The 20,701-nt window shown below is 35.4% G+C and overlaps 1 protein-coding gene across 1 annotated transcript in view; it reads right to left on the bottom strand.

Annotated features, from left to right (window-relative positions):
* Sin1 (SAPK-interacting protein 1) overlaps window positions 1-20,701 on the bottom strand; it is a 280,080-nt gene that overhangs the window by 94,493 nt on the left and 164,886 nt on the right. Inside the window, exon 5 of the mRNA XM_090369928.1 lies at window positions 6,832-7,204. Within this exon, the coding sequence (XP_090226054.1) occupies window positions 6,832-7,189 (358 nt within the window). The 5' untranslated portion in view covers window positions 7,190-7,204. The remainder of the gene's footprint in view (window positions 1-6,831; window positions 7,205-20,701) is intronic.

Genomic DNA, 20,701 nt, shown 5'->3' on the forward strand with positions numbered 1-20,701 from the left:
GTGCAAGCATATGGCATCGAAATGAAAATAAGAAACAATTTAATATTAAATGTAATATTTATTAGAAATTTCAAATAAATCTTTCAAACCAGCGCCTTTGCTAGCAAAAAAAACTTATCCCGCCAGTGCTATCACCAGTTTCGCTAAAGTGTTGTTAAAGGTGTTTTGCCTTTTCACGAATGATGAGTGAACTTAATGGAATTTTATTTTGAGTTCGGTCTTCTATCCACAGATTTAAAGCCTTTTCCATTTTTTCTAATTTAACATCACGAGTTACAGAGCAAATTTTTGAAGCAATTAGCACGTTTTCACGGACACTATGGCGGATTTTTTCTTCCGATTTCTTGATTGATTGTACCATTGACTCATTGATTTTATGTTTTGCCACTGAGGAGACACTTTCACCATTAGAAATTTTATCTAATAACTCAATTTTATTCGCTAATGTCATCACCTTCTTTGATATTTTCACATCTCTCTTGTTATTCGTAGCCATATTTTTGTAGGGGTTAGAAAGAATTTGTCCACAATAAAGTCACTTTCTTCCGTTAACACACTTGAAAAAGTCTGTTTTACACTGCAGAACGGTAGATTTATCACTTTTGTAAGAATATCAATTTATAAATTGATAAATTTATTCAATTTATAAGCGTATAAATTAAAAACAAACGACGAAACCTCCCATGGCAAGCACATAACACATACTGAACAAGGATTAGCAAGACACATCCATGCTTGCGATTTTGTCACCCCTCACCCACTGAGCGCTGTTTTGACCGGGAAAGATAATTTTAGCCACGCCCATGTTTTTTTATGGCGGAAAATGTTCACGGCACTTTAAAATTCACATTTGTTTAGGTTTCATTTTATATTAAATCGGCGATCGCGAATACGCGAAACCGTGAATACAGATACCGTGAATAGCGAGGGTTTACTGTATTGCCTAAAGTGGAACAACTGCTTTGCGATTTGTACTTATGGTGCAGCTGCATTAACAGGATAAAATAAAGGTTTAAAAGGCAAAGTAAAAAAAATTGCTCCAAATATAGTTTTGAATCATTGCATTATACAATACATAAGGAAGCATTAGTAGCAAAGGAAATGGAAATTGATTTGCACGGTTTTGAAAGATGTGATAAGTGTGATCAACTTTATTTAAAAAGTAGAAGCTTAAATAGCAGACTTTTCACAATGCTTTGTAATGAAATAAGATGAAACACTTCTTTTATATACAAAAGTGAGATGGTTGTCCAGTGGTAGTGTTGCGACGTCTTTTGACCTCAAACATGAAGTTTTGTTTTTATCGGATAAAATCAGAACCTTGCTCAATTGTTTACAAATCAAAAATTGTGTGGAAAACTTAGTTCCCTTGTTGATATATTTTAATGATTTTAAGTTAAGTCTTCAAGGACAGGGAACAAATATATTAATACTCCGTGATAACACAAAATCTTTTAAAGGGAAGCTTAATCTTTGAGAAACTGAATTTGAGCGTAATAATACTGATATGTTCCCATGCTTCTGATTTTGTTATAATAGTGACATTTATGATTTAGGGATATTGCCACCCACCTAACAATCCTAATTAAGAATTTTTCCAAATGATTTAATGTATCTCTAGAAAAAAAAGTTGTATTGGATTCATGATCCCTTTGCTTTTGATATTTCTTCATGTCCCAAAATTACCATGCAACAAAAGAAAGATCTTATTGACTTGTCATCTGACGAAGCATTACGTGCTCTTTTCAAGACTACTTGGGAAAAATTTTGGCTTTCTCTTCGAAACATGTATCCAGAATTATTGAAAATGGCAATACAAACATTTCTTTCATACCTTTCAGGTATGAAAGAAATGTTTGTATTGCCATTTTCAATACAAACATTTCTTTCATACCTGAAAGGTATGAAAGAAATGTTTGAAAATACATACCTTTCAGGTCTGAAAATACATACCTTTCAGGTCTACATATTTATGTGAGGTTGGTTTCTCAAAATTAACAGCTATAAAAACAAAAAAAGCGTTCCGGACTTAGTCCAGAAGATGACATGAGATTAGTAATTTCAAACATTACACCAAATATGGACCAAATATTACTGGTTATCCAGGCTCGTCCTTCTCATTAATGGTTTTGTTTTGTAATTGTTCATTTTTTTTTTTTTTTTGTTTTGTAATCTTAATTAAAGAATAAGAATTTCATTTGTTGTTTTAGCTGTATTCAATTAAAATGCTAAACAATTATTTTAATGTTTAAATTAAAATGGAAATAATTTTTTTATTTTTTTCTCAGTACTCGAATAAAATTTTCTACAACGTAATTTATAAAATGCCATTTTTCTTCTCTAAAAATCTGGTCATCCTACCTCAGGGTTAACATTGAGGGGTTGCGTCAATTTTATATTTAATAAAGGGGGTCACAATTGAAATAAGTTTATGCGCCACTGGCCTAATGTACTTAAAACCAACAACAGTGACTAACACTACATGAATTTGTTATAAAAGGTTCTCATAACAGATAACGGTGAGCAATCCCTTCCTTCATCTTCCCCTCTGTTTCATCTACAGCAATGCTTATTTTCTAATACCATTATGAAAATTGCTTTTTTTTTTTTTCTCCAAATTTGTGGCATGCTATAAAATCTGTGTCCAGATTTGGAATAATTTAAAAATTAGTTTCCTTTTATATTACCAAACTCTTGATCAGAGTTATATTATCAGCAGTAAATATTTTATCTTTCACTTTTTAGCCATCTTTGTCACAGTTTTTATTTAAAGAGAAGTGGGTTAAAAATTAGAAATTTGGATAAATATATAAGATAATTCATTAATTAACTGATAATATGCAGAAAACAATTTTATAATGCAAACTATTTTGCATCTACATTGGACATGGAGACAATATTTGATGACATATCACATTGCTCTCTATTCATTTTTGGAATGATGACCACATGTAAAATGTTGCCTACCTTTGATCTCTGTGTCACATGCACCCAATCCTGATTTGATTCATTATATTTTATAAATGACTAATCCATTAATGAAATAAAATGATCAATTATGACAATCGTTCAACTATGCCACCTAGTTGAAATACATGCATTATTCAGTTGAAAATATACCTGCAAAGATAGCTTTTGACAACTACATCCAAATCAGATGTTTTATTTGATGATATATAAGGTATTAAAAAGTTTCTGGACTGTATATTTCTTTGTTTTACTAATTTCTGCATTTTTCAGATATTCCATGCTGCCACTTACAAAAAAAATATTCCATTTTAACTTTATTACAGCAAGTCCAACAATTCTGTCATTGCCAGAAGCATCTATCAAGTCCTCAGTTTTGAACTTTGCTAGTGTAATGTGATTTGTGATTGTTCAAAGGCTGTGAGAAAGTCATCAAATTTCCTCTCTTTTAATGTAAACTTCAGTTTAAAAAAAAAAGTTACAAAGCATACTAATGAGTACAGAGGATGGCGGAAAACAGCCATGAGGTTTTGGGAGTCAGAAATTCCTACATATTCAAAGCAACATAAGCAAGAATATTGTTGTGGTGTATTGACCACTCTTTAATGTACCATTTCTTGAGATGTTTTTCCTGGCCCTTCTTCCCAAATATGTCACAGAACATCTTTATAAAAATGTCAATTTGTGGCTAGCTATGGGACAAATTCCTGATGACCAATCCTGTTAATTTCAAAATGAAATTGCCATGTTCTTCATGCTGGAACACCTCTGTATAACTTTATATGAGTGCAATGAGACTGCTGTTTTGTGAACTTTTCTAAATAGCTTTTTGAAGGTCACTTGCACATAACCTGATCCTGCTTTTGCTTATTAATCGGTAAATGATTGGCATGAATTTTTAAGCAATATAGTATGTTTAAATATTGCATCAAAATGCTTTGGCATTAACTAAATGAAATTCTATTCTCATCAGTCAAATCATGGAAAGTTAGACAACTGTTTTCGTGAACAAGTTCTTTTAATTCTTATCACATTTCCATCCATTTTGCTTGAATATAAATGTCCCAATATTTCTCTCCTAAAGCAAGCTTCAAGCTTGTAGATTTCCATAGCAATTTTGCCTAGGCTGAAACAGAATTTGTTGCAGAAAATGCAAACGGCACTACACAGACTTTATTTAATGATACGTGACTTAACTGAAATAAATGACAAATACTTCAGCAGACTGCACTGTGATACCAAGTAGCAGGTGAACTTTGTACTAATTACTGTAGCATCAACTTGTAGTCAGTCCAGAAACATTTTGATCTACAGAGTTTCTATAAATTATTCACCTGATAAGAAGCTTGATGAAAATTGTAATAGTATCCTAAAATCATTTGCTGTGGTTATCAAAGCAACTCATCAAGGAGTTTTTTTCTCATGCAGTTGGCAGCCTTGATCCCACAAAAATATTGCGACGGTACAGCTTTAAAATGGCTTGTTGTGGCAGTGGAATACCAAATCTCCAGTGACTGCAAAGAGAGGTTTTCAAATGGGAATTTCAGAAAGATCCACCTATGGAACAATCAATGAAGCAATGGTTGAAATAATTTCAAGAAACCATCAGTGTGCGGTACCAGAAAGGAGCAAGTAGGCCTAGTGTATCTGCAGATAAAATTTCAAAAATTCAGAAAGTGTTTAACTGAAGTCCTACAAAATCTATCTGCCAGGCAAGCTTGCAGCTACAAATACCACGAGCAACATTGCACAGGGTGGTTTGCAAGACATTGAAACTTTATGCTTATAAAGTGCATTTTATCCAAAAAATTAAGCCTTGTGACAAACTGCAATGAGAAGAATTCACTATTCACATTCTCAACTGCATAGATGAAGGTGAACACCTGGAAAAATGTAATTTTTAGTGATGATGTTACATTCCACCTGTCTGGTAAAGTTAACAGACACAATTGTTGTATATGGCAATCTGAAATGTGATAGTTCCAAGGTAAAACATGTGGTGCATACGGTCCTTCAACCAGGTAACTGAGCCATTTTTCTTCCACATTAAAAAAAAAACAAAAAAAACATTGTGAACTCTGCAAATTAGATAATATGCTCAAATTGTATGCTGTACCTCAGCTGGTAGATAAGCAGCCACATGTGTTCTATCAGCAAGATGGGGCATCACCACACATGTGCATGATTTCCCAAATAAAAAATTTCTTAACCAATGGATTAGTCAGGATGATCCCATTCCATGGAATCCCCAGATATTACACTTATGAATTTCTTTGTATGGGGCTACTTAAAGGATAAGGTGTATGCAAAAAAAGCTAACAATGTCACAGAGTTAAAAGATTGGATTGAACAGGCAGTGGCTTCCATTTCTCAAGAGATGCTTCAAAACACTTCAAATGAAATCAGCTATTATCTTGATACTCTATGTGCTACCAAAGGTGCCCATGTGGAGGTTTACTGAAATGTGGTTGTGTGATAAGAAATTCTTTGATTTTCTCTATTAAATGCAGCAAACTGTTTTACAATACCTATTTCAATAAAAATTTAGGTGAAAGTAAAGAAAGCCCACACAAGAAGCACGCAAAAGTTCAATAAATTTACCAGTAAGAGTACTTTGCCGTAACGGCATTTGTATTGTTGCTTGCTCAGTAAACATAGAGTGGGTGTTATCGGTCAGGAGTAGAAATTGAATCCCATGGGAGATGAAACCCTACCGAAGTGGAGGGTGTAACCTGACCTTTTTTCTTTGGAATCACTGGTGGACTAGTGGATAAATTGTTTATTAAGAAAAAAAAGGCAAAGGTAAAGGAAGCTCACACGAGAAGCAAGGCAAACTTCGAAAAAGTTTACTGGTGAAACTACGTTATGAACATTTTTTACGACGCCAGAACTTCCAATATGACTCTGTTCGTGATTCAGTTAGTTAATTCCATTAGTGATTCTAAAGAAAAAAGGTCAGTCCACTTCGGAGGGTTTCAAGCTCCTGTGGGATTCAACTTCTACTCCAGACTGATTACACCCACCATCTGTTTACGGAGTGAGCAATAGTACAAATGCCGTTACAGCAAAGTACTTTTATCAGTAAATTTCATCAAACTTTTGCATGCTTCTCGTGTGGGCTTTCTTTACCTTAGTCAAAATTTAATTGAGCTTCCTGATCAGGTGAATACCTTATAGACACTGTATGTTTCAGGATTGACAGCAAGATGATGCTATTTCTGTATTGATATATTTCATGTATATCTTTAAAGCCTTCATTTGCACTTTTGTTAACATCCCAAGAATCTTTATATCTAAGAAATTATTATTATTGGTAGTAGCAATGGCAAATGATGCAAGAAAGCAAGCTTTTATATAAGCTTGCTTTTTTGCATCATATAAAAAACCTACACAGTTCACCCATCCATACCCTCCAAGAATTTGTCTAGTTCTACCTTTAATTTATTCAACCCATCCACTTCCACAAAAACAGATGGAAGCGTGTTCCAACAGTCAACCACCTGCTGGTTGATTGTTGGAACAGGTAAAGTCCTTTGTTTAAGTACTACAACGAAATTTTTAGTGTTGTAAGCTCTGGCTTGTTTACATCAGAAGTAGAAATTTTGTATGTTTTGTTTTTTCCAAAATATTTCCTATGTAATTATAGTAATTTCTTCCTTTTATACTTAATTGCTTATATGCTCTTACTCTGAGTACCCTCATCCTACAGTGCTTATTTTCCCAATTAAAATCACTTTACAAATTGTATACAACTCATCCCGATAAAAGACATCACCACTTAGGTTCTTGCACATGAGGAATATTTTAAAGAAATAAAAATTGATACCCATCAGAAAAACATTCATATATTGTATCAAAGCTTACCTCTTATAGAAATACAGTTTTCCTTCCACTGTATGTTTTTTATTTTTGCTTGATTTTTTCTTTCTTCTTTCATTCTTTCAAGCCTGTGTGCAGTGTTAGACCGACGGCGATGAGCACCAATAAGCTCTGAAGCAATATCATAGGACTGACCGGCTTCTGCAAATTCTGATTCTGATTCTGAAGTCTGATTAAAATAGTCAAGTACTTGCATTTCTGGACCATCTATGTCTTCACTCTCTTCCCTTACTGGTTTGACCACTTCATTGAGCATAACCATTTCACACATGCCAGAGTCATCGCATGTGATATATGAATGTCTGATGTGCGAAAGTAAGAAATTCCTGTCGATAAATGCCATTTTGCCAAACTCTCACTGAAAATAACAAACAAAATCCTTTTCACCGATATGATGCAATTAATAGAAAATGAAAATTTTAATTAAGTATTACTGTTTAATTAGTTCATTTTAAGCTAATTTAATTGATTTTTAAAAAATATTTGTCTTAAAAATTTGTATTAAAATTATTTATTTCTGTGTATCACACTTGGTGCAGTGTTAAAGGTTTACAACAATAGGTACTTGGCTCTGACAGTAGCCTGTCACAGTAACTGTGAGGTCATGCTGAAACGTCATGGTGTGAAAAATTGGAAGAGTGCCTTGCATATGAAGCACTTACTTATGGGATGCAGCATTACAGAATTCACTGAAATGCCAATGGAACTTTTTTTTTTTATATAAAGATTGGTGAACTATATACAAGCAAATCAGCGTTCCACTGTTCATATTCAAGTAACCTTCAGCATATTTTTACTGTTCATATTCAAGTAACCTTCAGCATATTTTTGCTGTTTATTCATGAATTTTTTTTTCCATTTCAGTACAATTTATTTCAAAACCATTGTACACAACTATACCAAATGAATTCATTTGGTATAGTTGTGTATATGAATACCAAATGAATTCATATATTGATAGATCAGCAGACAAATATCAGGCAGCCAAAATACAAGCAAAAAACTGCTATAAACACTGGAAATTTTCCTTATAAACAAAGAACACAAGATAATTATGCTAATGGCATTATGGATTGTACCTGAAATAAATAAATAATTAATGAATATTAAATTTTACATTTAAATTAATTAAAATTACAAATAACAACAGCATTTATACAAATTAATGGTCAAAATGTAAAGGATCAACAATTGATCTTTAATATATGCAATCTGTGAAGCCTCTTTCTGCATGTTCAAGAACAGTGTATACGAGGTGTGCGCCTCCATAGCCAGGTGGGAAGGAGCAGCAGTGCATAGCACACTCTTCTTGATTAGAGACCGGGGTTTGAGCCCGTCACCACCAAATATGGAGGATGCAGAAAGGTCAGGGAATGACCACCACATATCCTGGAGCAATACGGCCTTAGTTGCTAATGCTCCTAAAAACCAAATAACACAAACATATGAGGTGTGTCTAAAAAGTAATGAGACTGAACGCATTGCTCGAAAACTGGCAACACTGTAGCCATGCCTCCGACATCAACCGAGACATACATTCTTACTTGACGTTCAGTGTGAGTTTTAACTCGATAGCCTTAACACGTCTGATTTGACAGTGAATTATGTGTGTGTAGTAGTGATGCATTATGAAAATGGAAAAATGAAATCTCGAGTAGCATTGTGTGCTCAAATTTTGCATCCAACTTAACAAAAACGCAGCAGAAACTTACGAAAAATTAAAACGGGCTTATGGGGAGCATGCTTTATTGAGGGCACAGATTTTTAGGTGTCATAAAGCATTTTTGGATGGCTGTGAGAGTGTGGAAGACCTTGCACGTCAAAAAGAGACAAAAATGTGACCAGAGTGAGGGTTCTCGTGAGGTCTGATTGACGTTTGACAGTCAGAATGATCGGTAGTGAGTTGAATTTGAATCACCAAATCGTCCATGACATTTTTACCGAGGAATTGGGCATGCAGAAAATTTGTGCAAAGCTGGTTCCAAAAAACCTCACCAACGAACAAAAGGAAAACCAAAGGAATGTGTGACTGGACCTTCTTGAACGTATCAAAATTTTTTTCAAACATGTCATAACAGATGATGAAGCGTGGATTTTCGAGTACGATCCCAAAACCAAATGACAAAGTTCGGAGTGGCACACGAGCAACTCACCGCACCCGAAAAAAGCAAGAATGAGCAAATCGAAAATCAAATCCATGCTAATTTGTTTTTTCGACAGTCAAGGCATTCATAATGAATTCGTGCCTCGAGGACAAACAGTTAATCAACAGTACTATTATAGTGAGGTCCTTGAACGACTCAGAAAAAGGGTTAATTGTGTCCGGCTGGAGATTGTGGACTCTTGGATGCTGCATCATGACAACACTCCCTATCACACTGCCATTTTCGTGATCGAATTTTTGACCAAAAAGGTATTCCAGTGGTTCTGCAGCCCCCATACTCGCCTGATCTGAGTCCGTATGACTTCTTCCTTTCCCCAAGCTCAAATTGCACTTCAAAGATTCATTTTGGAACTGTGGATAACATCCAAAAGGTCGTGATAGACCAGCTGAAGGCACTTTCAGTTGAAAACTTCCAGCACTGCTACCGGGAGTGGGAGCAACGTCTACGGTGGTGTATGGCTTCCCAAGGGAACTATTTTGAAGGGGATAATGTTGATTTGTAGTTCAGTTGTTAATAAAAAAATTTATAGCACCAGTCTCATTACTTTTTACACACACCTTATATATATAAAATATAATTTTATATTTTATATAAAACTCAGGCCATCTGTTTCCTTGGTTAGCATTTATTTTTATGTTTAAGTTCATCACTACAACTGCTCATCTGTCATTGTCACATCCACTGTTTAAACATTTACTTTATTGTTTAAATTATCTAATATTTGTAAATCTAATATTATGTATCATTTAAGGTAGAATAGTAGATGCCTAATGTGTGCTAAACAAATTATATATATATATATATAAGCCTAATTGCTTCCACCATGATACTACAGTTAAATCTTTTCTATCCAGGAGCCCAGCTACTGGCACAGAAATTATGACTCAAAGTAACTCCCTCTACTATTTATTTATCTCTATTAACATAACCTTTCTACTCTCAAAATCTTGCCTTTTCCACTTCCTGCTCAACAAAATTAACAGAACATATAGAAAATGCAGTGTAACTCATGCAGCTTCTGATGAGGCAGGGCAAAATTTGGTATGGTGGTGTTCCATAGCATAATGACGAAATGAGCAGATAGCGAGAAACTTCGGACAGGTATAAGGGACATTTATAGAGGTTGTATAAGAATACCAAAAAGTTTGCATTACAGAAGTCAATGCAAGATGCTCAAAAAATATGGTCACATGACATCAGTATGGCATATGATGCTCTCCAATGGCTAAATGGGCCTGACTACGGTGAACCATGCTCGATATAAGAGTGTCTATAAGATTCTGTGGCAACAAATCCAATTCTTCCACTAGCACAGACCTTAGCAAACCAAGTGACTGAGGAGTTGGCTGTCGGCATGCAATGCAATGCCCAAGGGATCCCACACATGTTGAATCAGATTTAAGTCTGGTCTAATGATTTTGCTGACCATGGCAGTCGCTGGATATTTTCAGTTTCAAGATATTCCTCCACCCTTGAACTCTATGTGCAGTGCCATTATCGTGCATGAAAAGAAAATCTGGGCCGACTGCACCTCTTAAAAATTTGCATGTAGGGTTCAAGGATCTATTCTCAGTAAGTCTGCACGGTTACGGTACCCCTATCAAAAACATGAAGAGGGGTGTGGCCACTGATCATTATTCTGCCCGACACAAGAACACTGCCTCCATGTTAAGTGTCCCTTTCTCTAATGTCAAAGGAATGGTACTACATTAGCATTAGTAGAGGCATGTGATGCAAGAAAGCAAGCTTATGCAGCATCAGTCAAAAAAAAAAAAAAAAAAACAAGCTCCCATTTCACCCCTCCGCGTTCATTCCAAGTACCTGTCCAGCTCAGCCTTAAATTTATTTAGGCTATCAACTTCCACAACAAAGGATGGAAGTCTGTTCCACCAACCAACCACCCACTGGCTAAAGGCAAACTTCCGGACATCTATCCTACATCTGTCTTTCCTCAGTTTGAATTTATGCCCTCTCAAATGATTATTCTGAGCAAGAGGAAGAATTCCATCAGCATTGAGCATGCTCAAACCATTCAAGGCTTTATACACCTCAATCAGATCACCTCACAGGTGCCTAGTCTCCGGACACTGCAATTTGCAAAATTTAAGCCTTTCTTCATAAGAGCAACCCTTTGTTCCATTCACTAATCTTGTTGCCCTTCTCTGTACTCGTTCCAACAGCTCTACATCCTTCTTAAAATGAGGCTTCCAGACCTGTATACAGTACTCAAAGTGTGGCTTGACCATTGCCTTATATAAGGGAATAATCACTTCCTTATCCCTGCTAGAAAAATTCCTGTATATCGTTGACAAGACACCATGAGCTACTCTTGCAGATGTTTGTTGTTTGTTTGTTATTTGGAGCATTAGCAACTAAGACCATATTTATGCCGGGAATATGCGGTGGTCATTCCCTGACCTTTCCGTATTTGGTGGTGACGGGCTCGAACCCCCGGTCTAATCAAGACGCGTGTGCTACGCACTGCTGCTCCTTCCCACCTGGCTACGGAGGCACCTCTACTCTTGCAGACCATCTGCACTGCTCAGAAAACTTCATATCTGCCTGCACAATTATCTCCAGGTCCTTTTTGTTCTCTACGACTGTCAGTGTAGTACCACAGAGTTGATACGTCACTCTGGGATTGCTGCTTCCCATATGTAGTACTTTACATTTGTCAATGTTAAACTTCATTTGCCACCTCTCAGCCCATCTGCTCAACTTTTCTAGATCCTGTTGCAGCAGCAGCATACTGTCATTAGTGTCCTTAACAACCCTGCCAACCTTCATATCGTCTGAAAACTTGGACATTAAGCTTGATATATCATCATCAATATCATTTATAAATACAGAAAACAACAATGGTCCCAATACTGAACACCGAGGGACTCCACTAATAACATTAGTCCACGATGAGCAGTGTCCATTGATTACCACGCTCTATCTTCTCCCACCTCAACCATCCCTTTATTCATAGGAGCAATTTGCCTCCAATGCCACACTGCTCCAATTTGTGCAGCAGTCTTTTATGTGCAACAGTATCAAAAGCCTTTCTAAGATCCAAATATATGATATCAAAGTTATTCCTTGCATCCAGTTCCTTTGTGACCACATAATAGTATTCGATCAAATTGATCAGGCAAGACTTTCCCTTAACAAAACCACGTTATGTCCGAGCTATAACTGAAGTCTTGTCTAGATGATCCTGCAGTGCTTCTTTAACCAGTGCCTCCATTAATTTTCCTGGAACAGAAGTTAAACTAACAGGTCTATAATTACTTGTGTTGCCCTTTGATCCTGCTTTGTGAATTGGGGTGACATTTGCACATCTCCAGTCCATGGGTACCTCCCCTGGGTCCAAAGAAGCTCTCATAATTATGGCTAAGGGTTTGCTTACTCTTTTGCTGCCACCTTTAATATAACTGGATAGATCCCATCCACCCCAGGTGCCTTTTTTATGTTTATCTTCAACAATTTCTCCTCCACTTTCCTCTCAGTTATTACAAAATCATCCAGCTCACTGCCAGAGTTTAACTCACCTCTGGCATTCCCCTCCCTGAATAACTCTTCATGGGTGAATGTAGATGCAAAATACTCATTTAGTTTGTTAGCCACCTGAGCACGATCATCAACAGTTGAACCATCCGGTGGACCAATCTGATTAATCACTTTCCTTCTAGAGTTTACATAGGTAAAGAACTCTTTGTTGTTTTTCTTCCTCGTTCTCCAGATTAAATAATATCTAGAATTGTTTGTAGGCTAAAACAGGAGTCATCAGAAAACAGAACTGTACTCCATTTCTCAGCTCCAAGTCACATGTTCATGGCATGTTTCAACAAGTTCTGCAGTGGTTTGGGGTTAATAGGATACAAACTTCTGATGTCCTTGCGTAGAGTCCACTTGAATTCAGCTTTCTTAACATAGTTCGGTTGGAAATGTTTTCACCTGTGGTCAAAACGCAATACATTTTTACCACAGGTGAAAGAAGTAGCCCTCAGGAGGCCTTGGCTAGGTCTTCTTGTAATGGTTTCCATCTCCTAAAACTGATTCCACAGGTAGTGACGACACTAATGACATATTAAGCCCACCTGCCACCTGTGACTGCCCGGCTTCAATTCATCCAATGGCCTGCCATCTTAATGAATCATCTAAACGGCGATGACTTGCCTTCCTCAGTACTGGAAATATAGCTATCCCAATGAGCAAGCTAAAAAACTGAATTGAAGTGATGTGGTTGCAACCTGTGCTTTTATAGGGATGAATAATTTTCATAATGTGCGGCTCTGTAAGATGGTAGATCGATTTGCGTTGGACAGTTGGAATTTGCATGCCAGGATGCCTATTATATCAAATATTCACCTTCGGTGACACTGTTCACAATAAAATATTCATGAAAAAAAATTTTGTTCTGTTAATTTTGTCGAGCAGTGTATTAGCGCAGTGCTGTTCAACTTTTTTGCTGTCCAAGCACTTTCATATATTTTTTTAAGTTGGAGGGTGCTATCAAAAAAATAATAAAAGTCACCATATTAAATATAATATTCAGATTTAGGTTTTGAGGCAGATTTCTTTTATTTCAGAAGTATTAGTTCTGATGATTACATCCTAGACATTCCTCCAAACACATTCTGAGAAAAGGTGTTGCTGGTTTGTGAGTGCCACCTGATCATATCAAAGCACTGTGGCATCTATGGGTGTTGTGCTTGACAGTCCTATATTACAGTATTTGTAGAGATAAATTTGGATTGATAAATAAATAAATTTTGATTTCTGTTTACTCTTGAAACAACCAAGGCCAGAAGGGTTTCCATATTCGTTATGAGTATATACATATGGAATTGAGAGCAAGCAAGATTTTTCAGATATTATGATGGGCTATGCAATATTTGTGGAAAATATGGGCTTGACCCCAAACCTCCTATCCAATGACTGCATATATGAACCTCAGGACCATGGCCAGCCCAAACAGTTTTTCTATACCATTCCAACTACTTTTGTCTTATTTTAAGCATATTTCCTTGTTGTTTTGAGGGTTTTTGGCACAAGAACATCCTAGGCGACATTGTGCCTAGCATATTTCATAGTCCATAACATTTAAATACTGCTATAAACCAGAAGTTGGAAACTAGCAAACCATGGGTCTATTTCATGTAGTTCATAGAGTATTTTGGCAGATAAGCTAAAATGCTAATGATTTTGATAAAACAAAAATTCAAAAACATAACCAACCAGTAACCAAAATGATACTTTTGATAGTAATTTTTTTTATTTTCTTGAAAAAAAATATATACTGAAAATCAAAATGGATTATATTGCTTTTATGTTTCTTAATAACATTCTGTATTTCTCTATAAAAAATGCTATGGTTATCAACATTCTACACCCAATAAATTGTAAAATCAAGATAGTAATAGTAATAGAGGCATGCGATGCAAGAAAGCAAGCATATGAGCTTATTATCAGCCAAAAAAAAAAAAAAAAAATTCACACAACCATTCCCTCTAAATGTTTGTCTAGTTCCTCCTTGAATTTATTTAAGCTATCAACTTCCATGACAGATGGAAGCTTGTTCCAGCAATTAACCATCCGCTGTCTAAAGGCAAATTTCTGCACATCAATTCTACAACCGTCTTTCCTCAATTTGAATTTATGCCCCCTTAGGTTCGTAATCTGAGCAAGTGGAAGAATCTCATCAGAATTCAGCATTCTCAACTCATTCAAGGCCTTATACAACTCACCTTGCAGGTGCCTAGTCTCCAGCTGCTGCAATTTGCAGAACTTAAGCCTCTCTTGGTAAGAGGATCCCTTCATTCCCCTCACCAATCTTGTTGCCCTTCTCTGTACAATGCAGTGTATTGCAAGTACTTTGGGACATACTTCCTTTATTATTATTATTAATAGCCATATGGTGCAAGGAAGCCTGAGGCTTATGCTGCACCAGGAAAAAAAAAAAAAAATTCTGAATTACCCTGACAGAGAGAGAGAGAGAGAGAGAGAGAGAGAGAGAGAGAGAGAGAGAGAGAGAGAGAGAGTAGAAGGAAATCACCAAGAAAGAAAAGAATGATGATATCCAGCTCAGGACCCTGGGTGTGTAAAGCCCGTACTCACCAGATGTGAGCCCCTGGGGGTGGGGGGTTAGGTGGGCTAGAAAACATTTCTTCCAACCATCAGAAACACAGGATACCAAATTTTCAATGGTATTTGTTTTTTTTTTGTTTTTTTATAAAACCACGATTTTACAGCAGCAAAAATGGATGCTCCTGTACAGTCAATTTCTATAGATTTTACAAACAACATCTCTTCTTGAAATTTACAGTCATCATCGAAATAACGAATATATGCCATTAGAAGCACCTTATTGTCAGTAACTGTGGATTCATCAATCTGAATAGAAAATTTTCTCGTTTTTAGTTTGTCAATTAGCTGCTCTTCGATGTTAACTGACATCTCGTCGATTCGAATTGAATCGTTGCTCAATGGCAATGCTTTTAAAATACTGGGAGGATTTGATGCATCAATGTTGAAATTTCAGTCTCTAATGCCGGTTTGTATAACAGTCTCAGCAACCGAATGAGCACTACCAGTTTTTGCAATGATTTCTGCAATTTTATAAGATGCAATCATTCCATTGTCATTTGTTTGTGTGTTCTTCTTAAATAAGGAAGTAACAGTGTTACGTTGCTCAAAATTCTGTTTTAAAATTTTAAAATATTTAATATGTTTACCAACTTTATCAGGATGTTTCCCTTTTAAGTGATCTAAAAGTCTTGATGGTTTCATAGCCTCATTTGAAAAGAACTATTACACATAAGACACATGGGCTGTCTTGAGTCGAATAGGCTTTCGATAAAGCCATAAGCTAAATATTCATCCAGATACCGTTGACACTGTCTTTTCAGCACTTGTCATGATCGATTATGGGTTGAATAACTACAAATAATTAAATAAAAAAATATAAACTATTTTTTATTTCTCTTATAGCCCATGCTGCTCACAAAAACACTGTGGATCAAAAATAAACAACTTCCCGAAGGAAACAATAAATCGATACTAATTGTCAGGGCGGTGCAAATGGGGGATGCGTAGGATGTGCCGCACAATGGACACCAATCTAGGGAGCCATCAAATTCTCAATATAAATAAATGAGGCCCCTTAACCCCTTTTGCATCCAGGCCCCCAAGTACCTTTGCACGGCCCTGCCAATTGTCGCCTTAGAAAGTAGAAACAATAGACTGAAACATTTCCTCATTCCATCCATGCCTAATATATTGACCAATGAAACAAAAGTTGTTTGTTTGTTTGTTATTTGGTTTTTAGGAGCATTAGCAACTAAGGCCATATTGCTCCAGGGATATGTGGTGGTCATTCCTTGACCTTTCCACATCCTCTGTATTGGGTGGTCACGGGCTCGAACCCTGGTCTAATCAAGAAGCATGTGCTATGCGCTGCTGCTCCTACCCACCTGGCTACGGAGGCACCTGAAACAAAAGAATAAATAAACCACTCCCACCATGCCGCTGGCAAGATTGCAGTTGTCAGAAAGGTGCAAACGCCAAGGATTGTGGAGATATTACCTCTCAAAGCACTTTGGCATTTAATGCCTATGAAAAGCAAAGGTGATTGAATTAAATCACGCCCACTACTTTCCTTTTATCAAAATTTCTCACTCATTCCTAATATAATATACCTATATGTTAAAAATCAGTTGTCTCAGGGGAAAAGAGAACACAATGCGAGAAATTAAATAATAGGGAATAAGATGTCATCCAGTAGGGTTCAACTTTGGAGGGTCACAAACCATTGTAATACCCATGATTTTTTGTCCTCCCGCAAAAACCCAATTTTTGCCCCCTTTGAAAATCCTTGGTCTAATGTATTATGCAATTCCTATTCTACCAAAATTATCTGTATCTATGTCTTTGTTTTAGCTGTTAATGCATGGACTGGTGTGGTAATTTTCAGCAGCTTTTCTAACCTAGTTTTCTCTCTGTAATGATATCTAAGTGGTTAACTCAGAAGTACACACACATTAGCATTAGTAGAGGCATATGATGCAAGAGAGCATTATATGCCTCACATGCTTGGGTGATTATGGTTCAAATCCATATGATCATAAAATATAAAATGCTTTTGTATTATACTATATTTTGTATTATATTATTCTATTATACTATATTAGACAAACTATTGGAGGTATAGATAGGTGAAATGGGAAGTGTTTTTTTTTTTTTTTTTTTTTTTCTGTATAAGCTTTCTTTCTTGGAAACTCTTCTGACTTATGTGGCTATCCAGAATATTAATTTATTTTATACTGTTATTTTTATTTATTTATTATTATTAGTTATTTTATAGTATCAACAAGAGCTATAATGCTCAATACATTCTACAATGATATCAATATTTGTAAAAGAATAAATTGACCCCAGGGGCTCACATTTGGTGAGTATGAGCTTGGCAAACCCAGGGTTCTGAGCTGGATATCATCATTCTTCTCTTTCTTGCTTTCTTGGTGATTCCCTTCTACTTCTCTCTCTCTCAGGCTAACACCGGATTTTTTTTTTTTTTTTTTTTGGCTGGTGCAGCATAAGCCTCAGGTTCCCTTGCACCTTATGGCTAATAATAATAATAATAATAAAAGGGAAGTTTATCTTAATATGACACGTAGAACAGTTGGCAGCTTCAGGAAGGAAAAGCGTTTTGCAATTTTTTCGTTAAATTAATTTTTTACTTAATTTTTAATTGCATTAAATTGATTTTTAATTGTGTTCAATTGATTTTTAATTATTTCTTGATGTAAGATTTTCGATTTTTTTAATTATTTTCGTTTTAATTTCTGGAGAGTATCGGAAGTGTTCTACGTATCATATTGAGGTAAACTTCTCTTATTATTTTACAAACATTAGTTATTTTATAATGGTTCGTACATTTTTTCCATTTTTTTTTTTTTTTTTTTTTAATTTGAAAGGGCTATTCACAAATTACATAATGAACGGAGAGTCGTCATCTGAAAAGTTACATATGGGCGCGGAGTTCACAAATTTAGTTTTTTTTTTTTTTCACTTTAATAATTTAACTTAACTTTAACGAGAAATTTCCCATACTAGTATTTTTTTAGTAATTAATTAATTATTTATTTATTCACTACTATTTATGTTATTGTTTATATTTTTTTCCTAGTAGGTTTAGAACTAAAATTACTACAACCAACCGCCATCTGGCCAACATCACCACGAGCGTGCTCTATGATTAACTGTTCTATAGATGATCGTGACTAAAACTCCCAAATATGCATGACTCTTCGCTCAAAGAAAAATGCGTTGCGTAATAGTGCGTGACGAAAACTTACATCACGTGCTTATATTTACTCAATCGCTAGTTTTCATTCTTTTTAAACTTTCGCGTAATGGTCTAACCTGTTTCAGGGTCTCGCAGACCGGTTACCATAAACGTCTATAGTACCAGCATTCCATGCGAATTTCATAAAGATGTCAAAAAATATAATTCAACAGAAACGTGATAATGAAGAGCTGCTGTTCTAGGCATTATTATGGAGTTAAATGCCATGCATTGCATGTAACTTCTTGATTCATACAGCATATTTCTTAAGAGTAAGCGGACAATAAAGATTATTCCAAAACACATCCCTTAAGTCTGTGCATTTACATGTACAGTATTAAAAAGAATGATCCTCTAAAAAGTACAGCGAAATTCGCTGCCAACATTATCGATTCTATTTTAGATTAGCTATACAGTATTTTATACATAAGCAGGGGTAAAATATCGAGAAACATTTTATGTTTCTAAGGTATTTATTTATCCCAAACATTTTTGTTTGGTCTCCGATAATTTTAATATTGCGAACTGTTCTGAATAAATCTGAAACAACGGGTATACTCAACTGTTTATTCAAGAATTCATGAAAGATTCAAGAATGCGTGGTATTCAGATGCATAAAGTGATACGTGTTTTTTTGACAAAGAATTTGAACAGTGAAAATGATTTTTTTTTAATATACTGTATATAAAAGTAATAAGTTTTCCTTATTATTATTTTATTTTTTAACAATCTAAAAAAACAGCGACACACAGGACCGTGCGGATATTTACCGCGCCTGTGCACAAAATAAATAGGGGGCCCTTTCTTTATCGTTGGTTGATTTATTTGACTTTTTATGGCGTATTGGCAGCTTAAAAATCAGCATATTGCGCCATTTAAATTTTGTAAATATTTATTAATTATATAAATAATATAGTCGAATATAAAAAGAAAACTAATTTTGATGGTTTGCCCAATGATAATTGACTAACAGCTTAATGCAAATCAAGATTATAGCATATTTCATTTTCTGTAGATGCTGCTAAATTTGATAATCTATTTGCAGGGGGGGGGGGGGCACCAGAGGTGCACTGCACCCGGGCGTCAACGTTCAAGGGGCGTCTCAAAACCTAAAACTTACATACATATGTGAAGAAATTTTTAAAGGGGATGCCCTGCCTATTTGGTAATGGAAAGTGATGCTCTTTATTAATTTTAATTTATAAAAATAACTTTCTCCAGTAGTAAGTCAGAGAATTATAACTATTGAAACGATTAATTTTTATTGTTTTCTGTATCCCCCCCTCTTTTTTTTTTTCTTTAATGTGGACTTTGAAAGTTTCACAGCTTTCTTTTAAAGTGGTTCAGTTGAATAAAAGTACGGTTAAGGGAGCTATAATAACTTTATGTAAACAGGTTGTAATAATAAACAAATGATTAAAAATGCTAAAACGAATGGTTAAATTAGAACGGCTTTTATAATTAAAAAATCAGAAAATACTTACGTCGTAAAAAGGCTTGGCTATCTCAATAAAGAAGAAACAACAAGAAAAATGTATATGGAAATAAAAATAAGACGACGACAACAATTAATTTGTTAATATTTAATCTGTTTATCCACGTCTAAAACTGATTTCATTTATTTTTAAATTTGCAAAAAAACAGATTTCTCTATCCTTCCCACTATCAACCCAATCCATTAGAATTGGTCTATTCTGCACCAATATTCCCAAAGTTCAATCTTCATGTTGCTTTTATTAGTTTTTTTTTTTTTTTTTTGCAAATTTGCACACACACCTGCTGATAATAACTGTGGACACTGCACCAATAAACCAACCCCAAATAAGTTCAAATTATGCCGCCAAGAACTTACCATTAAGAAACATTGGCCACTACCACACATTCAAAAATTACAAAATTACTTATTTTGGTTCTTAACTTTCTACAATTACATAAACACTGCGATAATATGGAGTTTATCAGCAAATATTTGCCGCAAATTACAATTCGGCAATACAGATAAACATAATCGGCTGAATGGTTGCCGTTTAACATAGGCATAGTGAAACTAAATAAATTGCTAGCATTCGTACCATGAGAATGTGGCGCGCGTGTGCTGTGCACATATTTCAACCTCCTTGGCATGGCCCTGTGAGCACATTTAAATTTTCTCAGAGCTGCTTGCTTATGACATAAGTAAAGTGACACACATCAGTGAGCCATGGAATCACATTCACTAGAAAGTCCTGGCGAGTAATAGCAAATGAGCAAAATCTTAGCATCACCAGGGGCAGATTTTAAGATCGGGAAATTTCCCCGTATCCATTCTCATAAGTCCCAAGCAGTTTTGCTGATCGAAACCTCGAGTTTCGCCCTT

This window comes from Mastigoproctus giganteus, chromosome 3, assembly GCF_048544385.1.
Source record: "Mastigoproctus giganteus isolate SK-2022 chromosome 3, ASM4854438v1, whole genome shotgun sequence".
In the NCBI taxonomy this organism is placed as follows: Eukaryota; Metazoa; Arthropoda; class Arachnida; order Uropygi; family Thelyphonidae; genus Mastigoproctus; species Mastigoproctus giganteus.